General features: G+C 47.1%; 1 protein-coding gene across 8 annotated transcripts in view; it reads left to right on the top strand.

The window, feature by feature from the left end:
* Nucleotides 1–21,393, top strand: part of NAV2 (neuron navigator 2) — a 395,626-nt gene that overhangs the window by 113,900 nt on the left and 260,333 nt on the right. For all 8 annotated transcript variants that reach the window (XM_059138147.1, XM_059138166.1, XM_059138198.1 and 5 more), the window contains exon 2: nt 11,398–11,515. In XM_059138147.1, coding sequence (XP_058994130.1) covers nt 11,398–11,515 — 118 coding nt within the window. The remainder of the gene's footprint in view (nt 1–11,397; nt 11,516–21,393) is intronic.

Consider the following 21,393-nt stretch of genomic DNA (forward strand, 5'->3'; position numbering starts at 1 on the left):
AAGGAACCCTCCTCCTTGTTTTCTCCTAGGACTTTTATGGTTTCAGGTCTTATGTTCAAGTCTTTAATCCATTTTGAGGTACTTTTTGTGTCTGTTGTGACAGTGGTCCAGTTTCCTCCTTTTGCTGTGGCTGTCAAATGTCTGTTTTTATGCCAATACCACACATTTTGATTACTCTAGCTTTGTGATGTAGTTTGAAACCAGACTATGTGATGCCTACAGCTTTGTTCTTTCTCCAGAGTGCTTTGGCTCTTCAGGGCCTAGTGTGGTTCCATACAAATTTTAGCATTGTTCTAGTTCTGTGAAAATGTCCTTTGAATTTTGATAGTAATTGCACGGAATGTGTATATTGCTTTGGGGAGTATGGACATTTTAACCGTATCTTCTCAATCCATGAGCATGGAATATCTTTCCATTGGTGTCTTTTTCTTTCTTTCTTTTTAAATATTTTATTTATTTATTTGACAGAGATCACAAGTAGGCAGAGAGGCAGACAGAGTAGGGGGTGGGAAGCAAGCTCCCTGCTGTGCAGAGAGCCCAATGCAGGGCTTGATCCCAGGACCCTGAGATCATGACCTGAGCTGAAGGTAGAGGCTTAACCCACTGAGCCACCCAGGCGCCCCACCATTTGTGACTTTTTCAATTACTTAAGATTTTATTTATTTATTTAAGAGCACAAGGGGTAAGGGAAGAGCAGATGGGGAAGAAAAAGGTGGGGGAATCTCAAGCAGACACCATGCCAAGCAAGAAACCCTATTTCAGGCTGGGTCCCATGACCTGGGATCGTGACCTGAGCCAAAACCAAGAGTCTAGTACTTAACCGACTGAGCCACCCAGGCACCCGACTTTATCCATTTTTTTCATTAATGTCTTGTAGTTTCCGGTATACACATCTTTTCACCTTGGTGGTTAAATTTATTCCTAAGTATTTTATTGTTTTTGATGCAATCGTAAATGGTACTGTTTTCCTAATTTCTCTTTCTTCTATTTCCTTATGAATAAGGGCTATTTTTAACAACCAACTTGCAAATTCCCCTAAAATTGAGTCATCAACTCTCCTGAGCCTTTATGAGTCTACTGCAGTGGACCATCAGGTGTTTTGTGTCTGTGTGTGTGTATTTGTATGTTGTTAGATAGCACTTACATGCCCCCGTTAAGTGGGTCCTGCTCCTATGCTCCTGGAAACTGTCTCAGCGGAATGTCTCCCACCAGCTCCCGTCCTGTGCCTTGCGCTCTGTCTGGTCTAAAAGCTACAGGAAACACCGTGGTGATTTCATGGACTTTATAATCTAGGCAGTGAAGGGGAACAGATCCATTCATCCATTGTGCCTATCCATCTGTCCATTCACCTCTCCGTATACTCACTCACCTATCTTTCTCCCGCCCACCCACCCATATGTCCACCCATCTGAACGTCCACCAGTCCGTCCCTTCATTTTGCTTCCGTTCACCCACCCATTAAGTCAATACGTGCCTTTTTACGAAACCCCTGTGGTGTGTCGGGCATTGTGCAAGTGTTCCCAAGATGTATAAAACTTGTGCTCGACTCTGGGGACGCTGGGACTGGAGACAGGTGAATCCATTGTTATAAAAGCCACCATAAAAAGCATGTGCAAAGTGCTTTTGGTCCAAGAAGAAGGAACCAGTAACTCCATGTTTAGGGTGAAAAGTGGGTTGGGAATGGCTTTATAGGGACTGACCCTGGGTCTGGGTTTTAGGATCCTGAATAGGCATTTGCCAGGCAGTGGGGGAGTGACAGCACCATGCGCAGAGAGGACTATGTGTGCATTGAATGTAGGGTTTGGAGAGCCGGCGTATGAGACTTTTAAGTGTGAGGACCCCAGAATTGTCAAGAAGGGGCAGAAGGCTGGCAGGCAGTTTTCCTTTCTAGGAGAAGGGATCATCCTACTAAGTAGGGGGGATGAGGGGATGAGGGAGGACATGCCCAACCAACAAAACCCAACCCACCAGCAGGGACTGAAGCTTAGCATGGCCTGGAGCCTGTGGTGTGAGCCGTGGACCAGAGGTGTTTATAGTTGGGGTCGTGGAGACAAGCCAGGAAAGGAAACAAATGTTTAAAGGCAGCACCTGTGTACCAGGCCCTGTGCTAAGCATGTTAGAAACCGGTCTCTTCTCACAATAGATACAACAGTCCCTACCATGAGTAACAGGTGAAGCGTCCATCTGCCAGAAGTGGAAGCTGAGGATTGGAGAGAGGTGGCTTGCCCGTGGTCATGGAGCCTCCGTGGGCTCTGTGTCCAAACACATGTGGGATTTTTGAGGTCCCTTCTCTACGTACTATCCTCTCAGGCCTATGAAGAGGAAATGGAAGTGTAAGAGGTCACACAGGTTTCTGAAGTCTTGGTTGGGCCTGGTGGGGCCGAAAGTCCTGGGAGGCCTCTGCCTGTTGAGTGGAACTGAGGCCTTTGGGCTAGTTTGGGGGTCCGGGAGGCACCATCTCTGATACCCTTTACCTGTAGTCTACAGCTGAGGGGACTGTGGACGTTGGGAGGGTGGATAGAGGCTACTACAGAAAAAGTCCATTTATGAACAGAGTGGAGAGAGGCCCAAATCCTCACTGAGGTGGTTAGCCCCTCAGGGGTGGTTGCCCTGCCAGGCATCTCTGAACAGTTGTTGTGGTGTTTGGGAGGTTTTCTGTCAAAAAGGGTGTTTGTGGCAGCCACCCCAACCTCCTGGAAGGGCCTGAGTCCCCTCGTAGCTACCGCAGAAGAATATGTATGGTTAGTTAGTAATAAGCATAGGAAGGGGGAGAAAATACTAGAGAACTTTCTGGTGGACTTGGACCCTGGGCTGTCTCAGAGCTACCAGGCTCATGGTTGAGCGTGGTTCTGACCTTGCTCCTGGGGCTGCCCCGGGTGAGAGGAAGTACCTTAGAGGGGACCCCACTGGGCTCTGACACGCCCAGTAAGCATTCCAGTCTTGTTCCTTATGTGGCCTCATCTGACTTTCCAGGGAGGCCCATGAGAGACTGGAATACACATTTTACTGTTGTGAGCTGCGGTAGCTGTGGGCAAGGCTTCCTGGGTCAACTGGGGTGTCCCTTACTATTAGCTGTGTGAGCTCACCTTCTAGAGCTTCTGTTTTCCAGTATATGATGGGGAGATGATCATTCGCTGAGTCAATAAATAGTAAGCACCTATTGCATGCAAGGCACTCTGCTAGATGTTTGGGGGAAATGTGGTGAGTAACACAGAATTTCTGTCCTCTGGGAGCCGCTCCTCCAGCGGGGAGAGAGTGTTGATGAGATCACAAGTGTGGGACACTTGGCACCCAGGAGGCCCTCAACAAAAACAGGCACCCTCTCATAGTACGGGGTCTGATCAGGTGAGGAAGTGAGGGGTATGTGCTCTGTGTCCTGTAAAGTACGGTGCAGAGCAGCTCTGGTTCCAGGAGAACAGAGTGGCAAGCAAGGGAATCCTAGGCCTTATGTCATGGAGTGGGATAAGCAGAAACCCACGTGCTCCTCCTTGAGATCTCCCCAGTCCCTTCCAGCAGGTTCACCAGCCTCGTTTACTTTTCTGAAGCCACCCTTTCAAAACCTCTGGAGCCAGTGTGTGTACTCACCTGCAGCTTCCTGTGCTCCTGACAGACAATGCCACCATTGTATTGCCGTGGGGCTGTTCCCAGGCCTTTCCCTTGGGTCTGCTACACAGGGTCCCGGGCCAGCCTTGCCCTCCTCCAGACTGGAAGAACCAGGGGCACCTTACTCCTGAGCATTTCCCGATTCAGAGAGAGTCACACAATGGTAACATGTTACATTGGCATTTCAATTTTTACGGTCGTGATGCTGCTGTGACACCATGTTTGCTTTGTGCTGGGGTGACATGGGAAAGCGTCAGCTCCCCCCTCTGAGATCTGCGGGTCCTGAGTGACAAGCAGCCAGCTCTGTTCCCAGGGGCAGGAGAGTGTGACACTGTAATGGCTATGATGGGGTAAGCCTTGCTCTTTCCCCACATTGCCAACACACGTGACCTTCTGTGGAGTGTGGTTCCTGTGGGGGCCTCTCCATAGAAGCCTGGCGTTTCTAGGAGCCAGAGTCACTGCTTTAAAACCCTGCATCCATTTCCTGGGACATGGGGGGATTTCTGCTCATGGAACCTCCCCTTTCTCATCTGTAGAGAGGGCAATGAGATCTGCCACGAGAGTAAGTGGGGCATGAAAGGAATCATTGTTTGCAAAACTCCCATTGTAGGTGACCATCTTCATGCTAATTAGAATCATGACCAACATACCCTGTGCCAGGCACGGTGAGATTGTCTCCTTTCAACCTCAGAATAACCTGAATCGGTGGTTGATTCTTTTTACAGATAAGGAAATTTAGCTCAGATGGTTTAAGTATTTTGCCCAGGAGAACTCTGCCAGGAAGTGATCGAGGCAGGGTTGGAACGAAAATGGTCTGATTCTAGAAGGCTTTCTTTTACTTGACTCCTTGTAGACCTTTGACCAATGGGAATTCTTATCCTCCGCAAGCCTACAGCATGAGCAGGACCCAGCATGGGTGGGGGCTCAGACAGCATCGGCCTAATGCGTCAAGGTTTGCATGTGGCTCAGAAGCAATTTATCTTGACTTGATATTCACAGTTCAAGTAGGAGTAAGGATGGTGCCAGGATGTGGAGGAAGGTAGAAATCCTGAATAATGAAATCCAGCAGTGGGCTCCTCCCTCCCAATGCTTCAGTCTTCTGTCTTGAGAAGGATATATATTCCTTGGTATTAAGAAGTTCCTGTTACCCATTCTACACGTATGTTACATGTTTGTTGAGTGTTGAGCCGGCAGTATTATTCTGCATGTGCTCAGGTGGGGATTGTAGAACTCAGTCATGTCTCACTCTGTGCTCATGGAGCCCAGCTTTCTAGCAGCCTTACCTGGCTGGAGATGGGCCCTAAAGCCTAGCAAACCTTGGAGCAGCTCAAAGGTGTGCCACAGAATCTTTCTACAAATGTATGTTTGTTGATGGAGAAGTGCTTTCAAGATTCTTGCTTGATTCATACCTAAAATTTACACCCAAAGGACTCTGGGCTCTTTTAAGGAAGGCTCAGTACACCTTAAGGTCATCCTGACATATGTCAAAATACTATAATTCATAGTAATGTCTGTGAGCCATCAAGAATAAGTAAAATTTGGGGGCGCCTGGGTGGCTCATTGGGTTAAGCCGCTGCCTTCGGCTTAGGTCATGATCTCAGGGTTCTGGGATCGAGTCCCGCATCGGGCTCTCTGCTCAGCAGGGAGCCTGCTTCCTCCTCTCTCTCTCTGCTTGCATCTCTGCCTACTTGTGATCTCTCTCTGTCAAAAAAAAAAAAAAAAAAAATCTTTAAAAAAAAAAAAGAATAAGTAAAATTGGGTTAATTTAAAAAGCGGGAATCAAAATAATCCATTTAGGAAAGTTTCCCAATAGAATAGCTAAATATGTGTGGCTTTCAGAAATATAAACTCCCAGCAATCTAGAATGACTTATTCCCCCAAACTTAGATAGCCAGTGTTTATTAATTTGAATATTAATAACCACTCCTTATTTCATACTATGCGCTAGACGCTGGGTTAACCACTTACACACATGCTCTCGTGTAGTAAGCCCGTATGTCCCCGCCACACAAGTGAGGGGCACAGATGCTCTGTGGGGCTGTGACTCACCAAGGCCACCCAGCTGGTAAGAGGCAGAGCCAGCTCTCTGCCCTGAGCCGTGCCAGCTCAGGAGACTGACTACAGACACGCTGCCCTTGCAATTACTGCGGTCAATGGAAAAACCACACAGGACCTGAGTAATGCACCAGGTGGCAAAGATGGGCGTGGACAGAGAGTTCTCGCCTTTCAGGGTGGCCGTGACATGAGCACCAAGGATTCTGAGCAGAACCGGACTCTTCTTCACAGAAACCAGGTAGCGGGGCTGCTGGCCCGGCCTGGCCCCTGCTGTGCTGTGTGATCTTGAGCAAAGGACTGACTTCTCTGTGTTCCACTTCTTTCTCCACTGTGTGGGTGACACCATTTTCCCTATTTGATTGGTGGTTTTCGACGCAGCAGTTTTAAACAAGGCGGGAGTTCTTTGCCGTGTTCAGGTACTAAGTGAACACTCTGTATGTTGTGACAGTGTCCTTTTGGAACTTCAGAGCCATCAGAACTAAGCCATTTAACTGCCTACCGCCTTGTCGTGGGAATACTGGTTGATGTCATGGCCGAAGCCTGGAGCCAGACCTCTTGAATGGGGGCCAAACGGTAGCATTTCCTTTACAGCGGATTGACTGCAAACCACCTCCCAGGCTACTGATGGGTTTACTTTAATCTCCTCACTGGCACTTCCTTCTAAGAGATCTGTTTTGTTCTCTTTGTTCTGGAAAGTCTGTCCCGCAGGCCATCCACTGCCTTTGGGATCCATCCGGCTGTCCGGCACAGAGGTCCGCATTTGTGGCCGAGTTCTGAACGGCACCCACTTTCCGTGCAGTCGCTTTGTGAAATTGTTCTCCGGTTTCCTGGAACGCTACCCCCACCCCTTCCAGGAGGGCTAATTGCAGTGTAAATTTAGCAACATTCTTATCCCCGTTGATTTAACAGAGTGCAATTATTATCAGTTTTCTTGTTACAACTAATAATCGGGTTTTTTTTATTTCAATCGATCTGTCAAAATTTTCCCTCTTTGATTGCAGCCTCTGTGATACGGAATGATGGGGAGTTAAAAGCAAACAAATGACACACTCTTTGAAATTCTGTCAGGGGTAATAAGTGAATTGAACCAAATTCACTCCTCAGCTGTCACCGCCTTCCTTCCCTCTTTTATCTCTTCAAGCCTTTGACAGTAGCTTCTCTCCTTCACTGAGCACTTCGGAAGTATTGAGTCCCCAGTTAGAGGGGCTGAGGGGACATAGCAGGTGGCATAGCAGCAGACAGTGAGAGGAAGGAATCCGTGCAGAAGGCTCCTCACACAGTAGTGGGACGTTGTCCTAGAGCTTTGCTCTAGAATGATCAGATTTGGAGCTGGAGGTGGGAGCAGTGCTTGTGTTCTTTCCTACTGTGGGGTTCTTTTTCTGGTCCATGGCGACTAGAAGTTCACAGAACAAGGATCAGTGGGGTCCCGGGTAAGAGCATCAGCAGACCCCGGTCTCTAGAAGCGTGGGGACCGTGAGGCTCTGGAGCAATTGTTTCTGGAACCCTAAAGCTTGGACAGGAAGCTCTGTATGCGTTAGCCCTTACTTAGTATCTTTAAAACACACACTGTGGCCTTTTTGCGAGGTGCCAAATCTGACGGAGCCTTTGACTACGGATATTGTGAGTTGATTTTCCAAGGGTGCCCCTTGAAAGAATGACACTCACTGCCTGAGCTACTAAAAGAGTGAGTGAGAGCGATGGGTCTGACTTATGTCTAGGCTTAGCATGGGCCCTGAAAACAGATTCTTACAATCAATGTGTTTTCTTGTGACTTCTTTAAAAAGTTGAGAGCTGGGGAGAGGGGAGGGGAGGGGACACTCCAGATAATTAATGATTCTTGTTGGATGGGTCCTGATTAATGAGCTTGAGCCACGGAGTGATTTATTTTCTCTGTCTCTTCCTCTTTGAATCAATAGAGATTTGAGAGTCTGGTTTGAGGATCTGCTGAGAGCCTACGTTCTTATCTCAAATGTAATCAGTTTCCCAGAGATTTGTCCTCTTTCTCTCTGTTGAGCTCAACCTGGCAACCACGTATTTTCCGACTGCTCTGTGTCCCCACCTTGGGAGGTGTTACTGAGCAGCAAAGATGGATGGGACACGGTCTCTGGCCACACCTGGCAGGAAGGGTGGGAAGGTAGTGCTAACGTCCATGTTACCTACAATCTCTGTGTCATGTGCAGCTCCGGATGCAGTTGGGAAATCCGGGGTGACTTCATGGAGGGGCTGACCTAGGAATTGAGCCTTGCCGGGTGACCCCAGGTAGAGGTAGTCAGGCAGACAGAGATGGGGAGATGTGAGGTTGAGTTTTCCTGAAGGTGATCATAATTATTACTACTGAGCCTCTGGTATGGTAGGCCTCTTAGCTCCTTCAGTCCTTCTAATAGACTGGCCAGTCTTTTCTGCAAAGAGCTAGATCGTCAATACTTGAACCTTTGCGGGCCCAAATCTCTCTCTCACAGCCACTCAGCTGTGCCACCATTACACGAGAGCAGCTAAAGATGACAAGTGAGTGTGGCCGTGTTCCAGGAGAGCTCTGGTCACAAAAACATATGGTCACCTGGGTTTGGCCTGGGTCATGGACTACCAGGCTGTTTTATAAGACATTTGATATAATCCCCATTTTAAGGAAACTAAAACTGAGATACAGAAAGGCGCATAGAAATTCACTTGCCCAGAACCGAGGGCCTGCTTGACTGGGTCATTTCTAAAGCCCATCCTTTTAACTTCCACATGCACTGCCTCCCCCAGAAGCGTTGGACATGATCTAGGGAAGAGTGGGTGGATGTTACTGCCTTGAAGAGCAGTGTGAAAAGTCTGAATTTAATTCAATGGGAAGCATGGTGCCGTTGATGATTTTTTGAACAGGTGATAGGATTAGAGCTAACAGGAAGGTTAAGCATGGTGGCAGATTCTGTGTCCTTTTATATAGATGAGCTCATTTCATCTTCCTCACAGCCCCATGATGTAGGTCGTATTCTCCCCATCTTATAAACAAGGACGCCGGGTCAAAGGGTGCAGAGGTAATTGGCATCGTGAAGGTTATGATTTAAAGCGAGCATGTTGATTTGAGACCTCCCCTCTTTACCATCCCACTCCACTGCCCCCACTTCCCGAGCCCCAGGGTGGGTCAGGCCAGGAACTTCAGTGAGTCTTCACGGCCACCTTCTCAAGGAGGCCTTATTATGCCCATTTTACAGCTGAATAAACGGAACCTCACAGAAGTTGAGTAACTTGCCCAAGGGCACGCAGACAACAAGGGATAGAACTAGGTTTGGGGTTTTTATGTATTTTTAAAAATCTTTCAGTGAGAATGTAACTGAATAGAAGAAGGAGCCTAGAATCCAGAGGTGGGTATCACGGAGGAGATAAATGATTTGAATTAACTTTTGTGTTTGTATTCAGAGAAGCAACATGGTAGAAATGTCCAAGGGTTTCCGGAGCCCGGATGGGTTCAAATCCTGGCTGTGCCACTTACTTATAGCCTTGGACAAGTTACTGCTTTACCTCTCTACATTTCAAATTTCTGCTCTGAAAAAAAGAAATAATAATGTCTATTTCATAGGGTGAGGAGTAAATGAACTAATGTGTGCAAAATGTTTATACCAACAGATAAACATTTATAGGCATGTAGTAGGCTCTGTATGGTGGCTATTAAGTTCCTACTCTGCATTAGGCCTTTTTACCAAATTTTTTTTTTAAAGATTTTATTTATTTGGGGAAGGAGTAGAGGGAGAGAGACAAGCAGCCTGAGCACAGAGCCTGAGATCCCACGACCCTGAGATCATGACCTGAGCCGAATCACATCAGGCACTCAACTCACTAAGCCACCCAGGTGCCCCCCACCTTATATTTTTCTTTCCAAATGTCTGATCACTCAGTCGTCATAACAGCTGACAAGTAGATGGTATTGATCCAGTGTCACAGATAAGAACAACTAGCTTCAGTGCAGTTAAATAGCTTGCCTGAAATCCTACAGCCGTTTGCCCACAAACACATACCGAGAACTAATGTGCTAATGCTGCAGGTACCTTGGAAACATCAAAGAACAACACAGATCAAATCCCTACCCTGTGAAAACTCCAGAACTGGGACTTGAACCCAGGTCTGCCTTTTTTTTCCCCTCCCTTAACAATTTAATTTAGTGATCACTGGCGTTTAGGGTTGGCCATTTGATGATCATGCCTCACTTCCGTAGCTTTCTCAGTGCTTACAAAACTGAGACTGATCATGCTTGGGAGTCCTAGGGAGGCAAGTAACATGGATTTAAGGATGAGACAACTTGGACCCCGGTGTGGAGTAGCCCCATCCTACACTGGCCTCTTCAGCCGTGCAAGGGCAGACCAAGATTCAAGTTCGGGGCTGGGAGGAGACGGGGGTGTCTGTTCTCAGCTCAGGACGAAGCAGAAAGTGCAGCTCTGTCTTGCCCCATCTTGGGAGGAGGCTCTCCCCATCCCAGGTGGCATAGCCATAACTGCAGCCTCCCAGAAGTCTCCTAGGCGCTGGCCTGCTATCCCCATTCTGTGAACTTCGAGGGGTGGCGCCCCATTGTGTGAGGTTATTCTGGGCTCCTTTAAGGAGCCAAGTGGAGGAGAGAGCGGGGGTGAGGGTAGGACTCCCACCGCTCTAGGAGTCACATGCAAGATCTCAGAGCAGGCTTGCTGGAAATACAACAACCCCCTCCCTAATTTGCGGGATACATCATATGACTTAGTATATGAACCTGTCGCTGCTAATCCATGGGCCAGTCAAGGTGGGGTATCCTCTTTGAGCCATCACTGTAGGCGGGAGAAGGGTGCTGTTATATGGGGCCTACACGTCGCTCCACAGACGAGCCGGAGGGAGGAAGAATCTAGGAATCTGTCGTGGAAACTATCACTCAGAATTGTTGACTTTTCCAATTTTGTTTGTTATTTGGCTTATTTCAGTTAGGGAGAAAGTTTTCGTGCATTTTCTTATGCTTATCAAAGAAAAGATGCTCTTGTGGGGACAGGGCGGGGGTGGGGATGGGCAGGGTTGATTTCCTGATCCCATGGGTGACCCAGCCTCCCTTTCAGGCTGCTGCGCACACACCAGTGCTGTGTTTAAATATGTTGGAATTTGCTGGGTTTTTAAAATTATTACTAGTCACAGAATCCCAACAGTGGAAATGAGGTTTTTAAATTAAACCGATTACATTTGAGCTGATTGCAAGGTCGTCAATAACGCCACTCACACGCGAGTAATTGAAGGGCTCTGTGTTTGCGTACTTGGCTTCTTTACAAGGGACCCAAGCTCCTGAGAGCTTCGCTAACTCAATAGCCCTCCTCACCCTGAAATGGCCCATTAAAAGATGCCTGTTGGGTGGTAACCTCCCCATACGTTTTCTCAATAAAGAGAAAAAGATGGGAAGGGGGTGGTGGTGGCGGCGGAGTGGGGGGAGGCTTCTCTTGCATTTCGAGCCACCGCCTCTCAAAGCCGTCTGGAGCAGACTGTTTAGTTCTGTGTCCCCGTCCCATTCAGGCCTTTGCATGCTTTGAAGCTTTCTTTAGCTTTTCCCTGCGCCTCGATGGCAGATCTCTCAATAGGCAAAAGCCCAGCTGAAAGGCCCCTCCGCACACGGCTCTGCATGTTAATGGCCCTGGCTGGCCTGGGACAGCACGCTGGCGGGACAGGGGCTGCTGCGCAGGCCTCAGCAGCTGCCTCCGGCTCGGGGATGGGGTTTGAGTAGGTGGCTCAAGTTGCCTGTTTGCTTTCTTGCAGATCTATACGGACTGGGCCAATCACTACTTAGCCAAATCGGGCCACAAACGTCTCATCAAGGACCTCCAGCAAGATGTGACGGACGGCGTCCTCCTGGCTCAGATCATCCAGGTTGTGGGTAAGAGCGGGTTTTACATTGGGGACCGAAGACTTAGAGTGGAGACCTGGAAGGGGACGAGCCCGGATCAGGGACATGGAACACTGAAATCTCCCAGAAGAACACAGTGTTTCTGTCGCATGTGTTGACAGTTTACTTGATAACGTCTCCTGCTTGGGGAAGTGTGGATACCAGCTTGCTTTTCCTCTTGATGCTCTGAGAAGTAGGGCTGGAGGGGGTGCTGGTGGTTTGAGAAGGGCTCTCTGCCCCTTTCTTGTCCCCTGTCTTTTTGGTTCTCCCTTCTCAACCCGCCCCCCCGCCACCCCCACACCCCTCTGATGGTACTTTTATTGTGGGTTACTTTGGAAATATTTACCAAAAACAAACAAAAGGTACCACAAGACTGATTTAGTCCTGCAACTCTAATTGGGTCTAAGAAGGCAAAGAATCAAACTCTGTAGAGGGCTGGTTCTGGTTTTACTACTGGGAGAAGGGAGTTGGGGCTACGCGTGAGGAAGAACGGGTTCATCCCGGGAAGGCAGGTGGGCACAGCTCTGCCTTGAGCCTTGAAGCTTATGGGGAGTGCCCCCCACAGCCCTGCCTGAGTGCTCCCACCAAGAGGCAGGTCAGGCTGACTGTTGTCGCCGGTGGCTTCCGTGGCTGCCTCATGCCAAAGGAAAAGGCATAAGGACAGAAGCCCCGGCCAACTGGGTGTGCACTGCTGTGGGAGAGTTGCTTATCTTTCAAGTTTGAGCAGAATGACCTTGTACATAAAGTTGTAATTCTGCTCACCTCCATGGAGATTGTACCTGAAAACCCAGGCAAGCTGGCCTTAGCTGGACACTTCTGGACTGGTGCCGCCACTCAGATCCAAGTGCCTCTGCCATCCTAAGATTGATTCTTTTTTTTTTTTTTTTTTAGACTATTTATTTATTTGACAGACAGAGATCACAAGTAGGCAGAGAGAGAGAGAGGAGGAAGCAGGCTCCCTGCTGAGCAGAGAGCCCGATGTGAGGCTTGATCCCAGGACCCTGAGATCATGACCTGAGTCAAAGGCAGAGGCTTTAACGCACTGAGCTACCCGGGCGCCCCCTAAGATTGATTTCTTAAGACTAGCTTGTGCTTGTTCCCCTTCTCCCTTCCTGCCCTGTGTTCGTCGTCTGTGGCTGGGTAGCACATGGCCGTGTGTGTGTGTTAGCTCATGGTTTCTGGGTGTCGGAAGTGCAGGCACAGCATAGCTGGTGCCTCTTCAAGGCCGCAGTCAGGGTATTGGCTGGGACTGAGTCCTCATGTGGAGGCTTGACCAGGGAGGGGGCCTGGTTCCCTCACTGTTGGCAGGTTCATCTCCTTGTGGTCAGAGGAGGTGAGTCCTGATTTCTCCCTGACTCTTGGCTGGAGGGCTTCGCTCTTAGAAGCCCCTCTCAGCTCCTTGCCGTATGGGTCTCCCAGTGTGTTGCTTGGGTTGATTTCTTCAGTGCCACCAAGGGAGCACATTTCTAGAGCAAATTGGCTCGCCGGTTGTCATCTTCTACAATGTGACGTGCTTGTGGGAGTGACATCCCACCACCTTTGCCTTACGTGGTTGGTTAGAAGCAAAGCCTAGGCTCTGTCACACCCCACGGGAGGGGATTACACAAGGGTTTGAAGTTAGGCAGGAACATCATTGGGGGTGACCTAGAAGTCTGTCTGCTCTACTTCTTCTCTTCCATCCTCTTCCTCCTCCCACTTTTTTTCTCAAACTTTTCTGAGTATGGTTGGTGCCCAATGTTCCGTTAGTTTCGGTTGTGCGACACAGCGATGGGACGGTTTTATCCATTGTGCTCTGCTCACCACGAAGGTAGCCTCCGTCGGTCCCCATGCAACACTCTCACAGTATCCGTGACCAAACTCTGGATGCTGTGCCTTTTCTCCCTGTGCCTGAGTCTTTCTGTACCTGGAAGCCTGTGTCTCCCACTGCCCTTCACCCATTTTGCCTACTCCACCCTCTGTCCCTTCCTTACCCCCATGTCGTCATCTCGGATGGGAACCGATTTCTCTTCCTCCCGCTCTTCATCACTCCTGCCAATCCTTTACAAATTTCTCTCCATTTCCTCTACTTCTCTGTGACCTAGGGGATACTTGCCCTGTTTTACACCTGCAGACTCTGAGGCTCCGTGAGTCTCAGAAGCTCCCTATCACACAGCTAGCCCGGAGGGGATTCTGGTTTGGGTTAGTTTGCTCCTAACGCCTCTGTTTGTTGCCCTGCTGTGTTATACCTTCCTGTCAATCCCGACACATGGAACCCGGTACAAGGATCTGGCCTCCTTTGCTTCATTCAGTTCATCACGATTCGTTGAGCACTGACTGTATGCTAGCGCTGTGCTCCAAGCCAGGAAGAAAGAGATAAATATGCAAGGCCTGTAACCTTGGAAGAAGGAGTGCCATCTTCTTGCTGGGGTCTTCCTAGAGGAGAGGACTTGCCCGGAAGCTGAGTTTTGATGTCTACATCAGCAGCGTCATGTGAGGCAGGACTGTGGCTGCGTCTTGGGGCTGTGTAGTATTTCTACCAGGACCTTCTCAGCTTTCAGCACTGGGAACAAGTGGGAAAGGATGGAACCGAGAGGCCTTGCTCTCATCCCAGTTTCATTGCTCCCAACCATGGGACCTCAGAGTCCCTTTCCTCTGCTGCCTCTGCTTCCCTGTCTTTAAAATGGGCACAACCTGATTTTTATGGCATTCTTAGGAAATGCAAGGTAGGTAGCAAACATGACATGTTTGGAAAGTAAAGCGCTCTCGGATAGCACTCAGTGGCCACTTCCTAAAAAGTTCTGAGTACGAGAGTGACAAGGCCTTGGTATCCCGTTAGAGCGTATCATGATAGATTCGTTCTGTCTGTCATGGGCTCAGAATGGATGAGTGGTAGCATGGATATCATGAACTGACTAAGCACAGCACGAAGAGTGTAAACTAGTACAGTGTTTGTCTTGCTCAGGAGGATGCTTCCCTGAATCTATTTGGAGGACATGAACCTCCCTAGACAGTGACCTCTCAGGGCCTGAGCTACTGGACAGATATCTCGGCCTCAAGTTAGTACCAGTGCCTGACAGTGCCTGAGGCCACGAACTGCCTTTCCCTCGGCCCTCCAAGAGAGGCTAGCTGCGCTGGGGCCTCTGTAAGTGAAGCCAGATGTTAGTGCCTCTGTCTCTGCCCCTGCCTGTGCTGGGCTCACCCTCTCTGCTCTGACTGTGGAGAACAGAGACCCAGAGAATGAGGAGCTGAAAAGGTAGAGACACTTAGGAGTCCTGCGTGACTTCTTCTCTGGATTGTCAGTCACCTGGTTCAGAGTGTTTAATCTGAGTGTATCTTGTAAATACAGATTTCTTGGTGAGGGAGGCGGAGTGGCGTTTTTCTGACCAGGTTGTTCAGCTACTGAGTTGGAATCATCCCAAGGATTTTCTTTCACTAGGTCAAAATCTGCCCCCCACCCCTTGGTAGTATCTCCTTATAAGTACTAGTTCTGCCCTCCATTGCTATAAAGAATGATCATACTCTGAGACCACAAGAGCTTCAAAACTGAGGACAGTTGTGGATTATAATTATGGCATAAAATAGGAATCTGTTAAGTCTCTACTGACAGATACTTCAATCAGTGGAGAAGAAAGGCCTCCACTGTTTTGGAGAACAAATAAAGAGTGAGTTGCAACCATGATGGTAAAGATTAGTTAAGGCAAGAACCAATGGATTCAGACATTGGAGGAGAAAGTTTGAGGAGCAAGCAATTTGCATGGTCTCAAAGTGTCTCTTCAGTGATTGCTTATTAGTTGCAAGAGAAGTGTATCTGCACAGGGGAGAATCCACTTCATGACCAGGAGATCAAAATTCTATCAGTGGCAAGGGGTAGATGGATATCATGTACTTACTGATGTGATACCCAGAAGAACATAGCATCACTTATGTTGAATACCAGGCAGGGATGGAAAACCTGAAGCTAATCACGAGGAATCTTAGATCAACTCGAATTGTGGAACATTCTATTTAAAATCAAAACCAAGGGGTGACTGGGTGGCTCAGTGGGTTAAGCCTCTGCCTTTGGCTCAGGTCATGATCCCAGAGTCCTGGGATTGAGCCCCGCATCTGGGTCTCTCCTTGGCAGGGAGTCTGCTTCCGCCACCTCCTTCTGCCTGCCTCTTTTTCTACTTGTGATTTCTGTCAAATAAATAAATAAAATCTTTAAAACCAAACCAAAAAAATTGGCCTGAATTGTTCAAAAATGTCAGCTCAATGAAAGACCAAGCCTGAGAAATTGTTCCAGAATAAAGGAGATTAAAGTGATATGACAACTAAAGGTACAGCCAGATCCTGGTCTGGATCCTATATGGGGAATAAAATGCCATAAAGGACATTTTTTAGTATATTGCCCAAATTGGGATTATATCAATGTCAAGTTTTTTGAAATTTATAATTGTACCATGAGATAATCTCCTTATTCTTTGTAAATGCGTATGAAATCTAAGGGCAAAGGACACGATCTACATATTCTACACTGAAAGGATTCAGAAAAAAAAAAAAAAAATCCATATACCTGTACAGAGACAAAGGGGAGAAAATGAGAAAGGATGGTGTGTGGGAATTCTCTGTATGATTCCTGTGACTTTTCTGTCCATTTGAAGTTCATTCTTTCTTCCTTTCTTTTTCTTTATTTCCTTCCTTCCTTCTTTCCTCCCTTTTTCTTTGTTTCTTTCTTCCTTTCTGATTTTACTTATTTACTCTTAGTGTGAGCAGGGAGAGAGGCAGAGGGACCGACAGGATCTCAAGCAGTCACCATGCCTAGCATATGAAGCCTGACGCGGGGCTCAATCTCATGACCCCGCTGTTATGACCCCAGCCAAAATCAAGAGTCAGATGCCCAACTGACTGAGCCAGGTGTCCCCTGTTTAAGTGACTTCAAAGTAGTTAGAGAAAAGAACACCCTTACATGAAGGTCCATTGAAACTTGTAGTCAGGGAATTGTCCCTTTGGGGAACAATAACTTTCAAGGTCTGGGAGAGTATAGTACATAACAGACCAGTGGTGCTGTGAGACATGACCCATGATGGGGGTAGGGGGTAGAATCAAGCAAGGGTTCCTTGAGGAATTTACCTGTAGGCCAAGACCTCAAACTTGGAGTTGTCAAGGTGAAGCAGTCAGGAGGACATTCCTGGCAGAGGATATAGTGTGCAGAGACATTTGGAGGGTAGAGAGCAAGAAGGTCAACAAGGCAAAATAAGGTGGAATTACCAGGTATGGTGCAGTGAATTCTGGGCTCTTGCCTAAGCACAAAAGCTAGGGGTTGAAGAGTTGATTTTTCACATTGGGGAGGGCCATGATCAGAAGGGTGGCTTGAAGGAAAGCCTTAAGTGTTTTTTTTTTTTTAAATGATCATATAATGTATTATTTGTTTCAGGGTTACAGATCTGTGATTCATTAGTCTTACACAATTCACAGCACTCATCATAGCACGTACCCTCCCTAAGGTCTATCACTTAGCCACCCCATCCCTCCAACCCCCTCCACTCCAGCAGCCCTTAGTTTGTTTCTCGAGAATAAGAGTCTCTTATGGTTTGTCTCACTGCCTGGTCCCATCTTGTTTCATTTTTCCCTCCCTTTCCCTATGATCCCCCAACCCTGCCTCTCAAATTCCTCATATCAGTAAGATCATTTGATAATTGTCTTTCTCTGACTGACTTATTTTGCTTAGGGTAATATCCTCCAGTTCCATCCACATCATCGCAAATGGCAAGATTACAGTATTTTTGATGGCTGGCTGCATAGTATTCCATTGTGTGTGTGTGTGTGTGTGTGTGTGTGTGTGTGTCTTCTTTATCCATTCATCTGTTAATGGACATCTAGGCTCTTTCCATGGTTTGGCTATTATGGAATTTCTGCTATAAACATTCAGGTGCATATGCCCCTTTGGATCAGTACATTTGTATCTTTAGGGAAAATACTCAGTAGTGCAGTTGCTGGGTCATAGGGTAGCTCTATTTTCAACTTTTTGAGGAACTGTCATACGGTTTTCCAGAGTGGCTGCACCAGCTTGCATTCCCAACAGTGTAGGAGGGTTCCCCTTTTTCCACCTCCTCACCAACACCTGTCATTTCCTGACTGGTTAATTTTAGCCTGACTGGTGTGAGGTGGTATCTCACTGTAGTTTTGATTTGTATTTCCCTGATGTTGAGCACTTTTTTCATGTGTCTGTTGGCCATTTGTATGTCTTTTTCGGAGAAATGTCTGTTCATATCTTCTGCCCATTTCTTGATCAGATTATTTGTTCTTTGGGTGTTGAGTTTGATAAGTTCTTTATAGATTTTGAATACTAGCCCTTCATCTGATATGTCGTTTGCAAATATCTTCTCCCATTCTGTCGGTTGGTTGTCTTTTGGTTTTGTTGACTGGGAAAACCTTAAATGTTATGCACAGACACTAGCTCCAGAGTCTTCACCTATCCCAGAGAGATCAATTCTGGAGACTATGTGTCTGTCCTAGGAGTTGCGCTTCTCAGATAGTGGGATGATTTGGGACCCACACTTTTCTACCATTGCCTTCTGCGTGTTGGGCAGAAATGAACCTTTCACTACTGTCTTCTGTGACCAAGGGTCCAGTCTCCATTCAACCTCTTATTAGTGTGATTATCTTCTTGAGTCATGAGCTGCCTCAAGCCGGCAGTTGCCTGCCAGCCCATCCCAGTGCCATCGCCATGAGTTATTAGAAAGGCTTACGAGGTCAGGATAAACAGCATGAATCAAGAGGGAGAGACAGGCCTCCCTCCTCCTGCTTACATTGCTGTCACTCAGGAGAATGCCAGAAGGGGATGGAAGGAGAGAAGGGGTGGGAGGCAGGGAGGAAAGAATAGAGAGAAGGATGGAATGATGAACAGAAGAGGATTGGAGACAAGGAGGAAGCAAAGACGGAGGACAGGGGAAGAGCTTTCCTGTTAGAGGTGGAGAGAGTTGATCGCAGTTCCTTTTCCACCACCGTTGGGGCTACCGCTGAGCATAACCAGGAATTCAACCCTCTTTCCATTGAGGACCTATTACCATTGTGTGTCATTGGGTAAGTCCTCTGCCTTTCTGGGTAGCCAGTTTCTCTCTCTTCCTGTCGGCAGATCTGTCAACTGCCCTATGCCGAGACGCATGGGCTGCGGAAATGCTCTCAGCCCTTTGAAAGAAGTCCTTTGGAAAGCAGTGAACTTGGTGCCACTCTTCTTCCTTAAAAAGCTTTCCAATTACTGACTTGACACCTCGTGCGCAGGCAGGTTACTGCATTCGTGTGCTGAGAATGCCTTGAACATGCTGGAATAAATAAATTAGCACGGGCACTTAGGGATGCCAGTTTTAATCATAGCTGAGGACTTTGGGGACAAATGCCTTTGCTTCTTCGGTTATCTGTTTTTGGTTTGCAGCCAAAGGCCCCCTACCACAAGTTAATAAATTCAGCTCGAAAGACCAAACTCTTCTTCCTTCTTATCAGCAGAATCAGAGCCTCTGTTACTGCTCTAAGTATTTATGACAGCCATAGAAATTCTTGAGAATTTCAGGAAAGGAGAAGTATTTCAATTACATGAAATTGGAAACGAGGAGGTTCAAGATTTGTCTTGCATTCTTCTTAAGCATTTGTGTTGGGGTTTCGGCATTTGATCGACCTCTTCCTGGATATCTTTAGAGTCGTCTCCCATGGACTCCACTCCTCTGATTTACTTCGAATGTTGTAAAATGGCAAGAAGCTTATGGGAGCTGCGATCCTTGAATTGAGGCAGTACCTGACTATGGTTTGGTGACTGACCATGAAAAGGAAGTGGAGAGATGGTGAGACCAAACCTTTGGGTTTTTTTGGTTTTGTTTTTGTTTTTATCCAGATGGTATATAAAGAATCGTTAAAGTGATTTCTTAGGATCACAGTTATCCATCCTTCACTGTAATGGGCACTGATGACCTCATGCTGCATTAGGTCTTGATTGGAACCTGATGACTTATGACTTTGGGCCATCACGAGCATCCAGCTGGAGGATACCTTGAGCGGCCCGGATTCTCAAAAGCCACATATTTATTTTTCCGGGGTTGTATATGAAAACCCGAGGCCCGAGTGCAGGCCTGACATCGTCTCCCTTGTTTGAAGAAGTACCCTTTGTCGCGGATCTTTTTTTTCCATCTTCAGTTTGTATGTCTGTTTTGACAAGTGAAAGGACAACTGCCTCAACATAGGCCTAAAACCTTGATTCTTAGAAATGTTCAGGCGACTCATTCCTTAGTTCCTCTCAACAAATATTTGAGGGGCTACTGTCTGTCAGGCACTATCCTCAGCTCTGGGATTACAGTTGGAAAGAGTGAGTGGTAAAGCTTGGTCTGGAGTTCACATGCTATTCCGGCCGATTATAATTCTGGTATTTTCTAGTGAACTGAAGAACAAATATCCATGGGTCATCTCATCCACGGGGCCTTTTTTTTAATGTGCTTTTTAAAGGCTCCGTGGCACCTCTTTTGGGAATAAGGGAAGCAGGTTGAAAAGGCTTCCTACAATGTTTATCCTAGTGTTCTTAAGAGTTGGATCAATGAAGACTGACGTCTTCCAAAGTGGGGCATAAGGCTGAGTGTCTATTACTCAGGACAAATTCTAAAGGTGTAGATTAGACTGAATGTGTACTGACTGTCTCATGGTGATTGGATTTTTAAACAATTTCTTACCACTAGCTTGTGTCCTTGTGTCTTATTTCCCCCTTCTCTCTCAAAGTAGAAACACTAGAGAAAAAAAAAAAAAAAAGCCCAGTTGAGGTAATGGTGTGGAATACTTAGACTCTGGTGTTGTAAAATAGAGGCTTGGGACACTTTGATTCTATTATCCTTTTCAGTTGGTTTTTAATATCTTTTCATGGAAGTTTTTGGCATCGAATTCATTAAAATCTGATGTAAGGGGGGTTTTTGTTTTTTGTTTTAAAATCAGTTTTGTAAGCACTTCTTGAGCCTTGAGGACACAAATGTGAAAATCCAAATCTGCATGTCTGCCAGGCTATAAACAGCATAGCTGGGCAGACCGAGACCTGAAGGTGCTTTCTCCATCCCGGGCTGGGGGCTGGAGTTGGAAGGACAGCGGACTGGGAAAGAAGCTTAGAAAGGCTTCACAGAGGAGGCAGATCCTTAGTTCTTGACTGTGGACTCCTAGCTGAGTTTCTGGGTTTAACTCTGATGGAGACATCAGAAAGGAGATTAACACTGTATGTGATTTACATTGATGATAGACATTACTGAGTTAATGAGAGCTGCCATTTATAGAACGCTCCCTGTGTGCTAGGCACAGCGCGAAGCATTTTATTGCCATCCTGTAATCTATTTCCCACAATGCTTCCCCTAAAGTAGGTAGTATTAGCTCCATCTTATAGATGAGGAAACTGTGGCCCAGAGAGGTTGAGTGATATGGCTAAGATCACACAGCTAAGAAGCTGTAGAGCTGAGAATCTGCAGTATCTTTGCCTTTGAAGCCAGTGCCCTAATCTCTACATATATTGTGTTTCTGTGCTGCTACTGTGGCAAACTCAACCCCTCCCACCCCCCTGTAGATAACTTGGGCTGTGTCTTGCTGGGATTTCTCTGTACTTCAGCACCAGAACCTGGGCCTTTCTTCCGTATCACTGGTATTGATTTCCAGTTAATTCAACACAGTGTCTTTCTCTTACTTCTCTAAGGAGCTAGGTGCTATTATGACGCCAAGAGTGTGTTTCAGACTTAATTTGGACTTACCATATGGTCTTAGAAGAGCCACTTTTAAGTCTCACGCTCCCATTTTCTATCCGTGTTATCACATTGGGAATAGCATTATTAGTAATCCTGTCGGTATTAAGCAATATTAACATTTCTGGCTAAAGATGAGGTGAGACGGTTAACAGATGC

The sequence above is a fragment of the Mustela lutreola genome, chromosome 1 (genome assembly GCF_030435805.1).
Source record: "Mustela lutreola isolate mMusLut2 chromosome 1, mMusLut2.pri, whole genome shotgun sequence".
NCBI lineage: Eukaryota > Metazoa > Chordata > Mammalia > Carnivora > Mustelidae > Mustela > Mustela lutreola.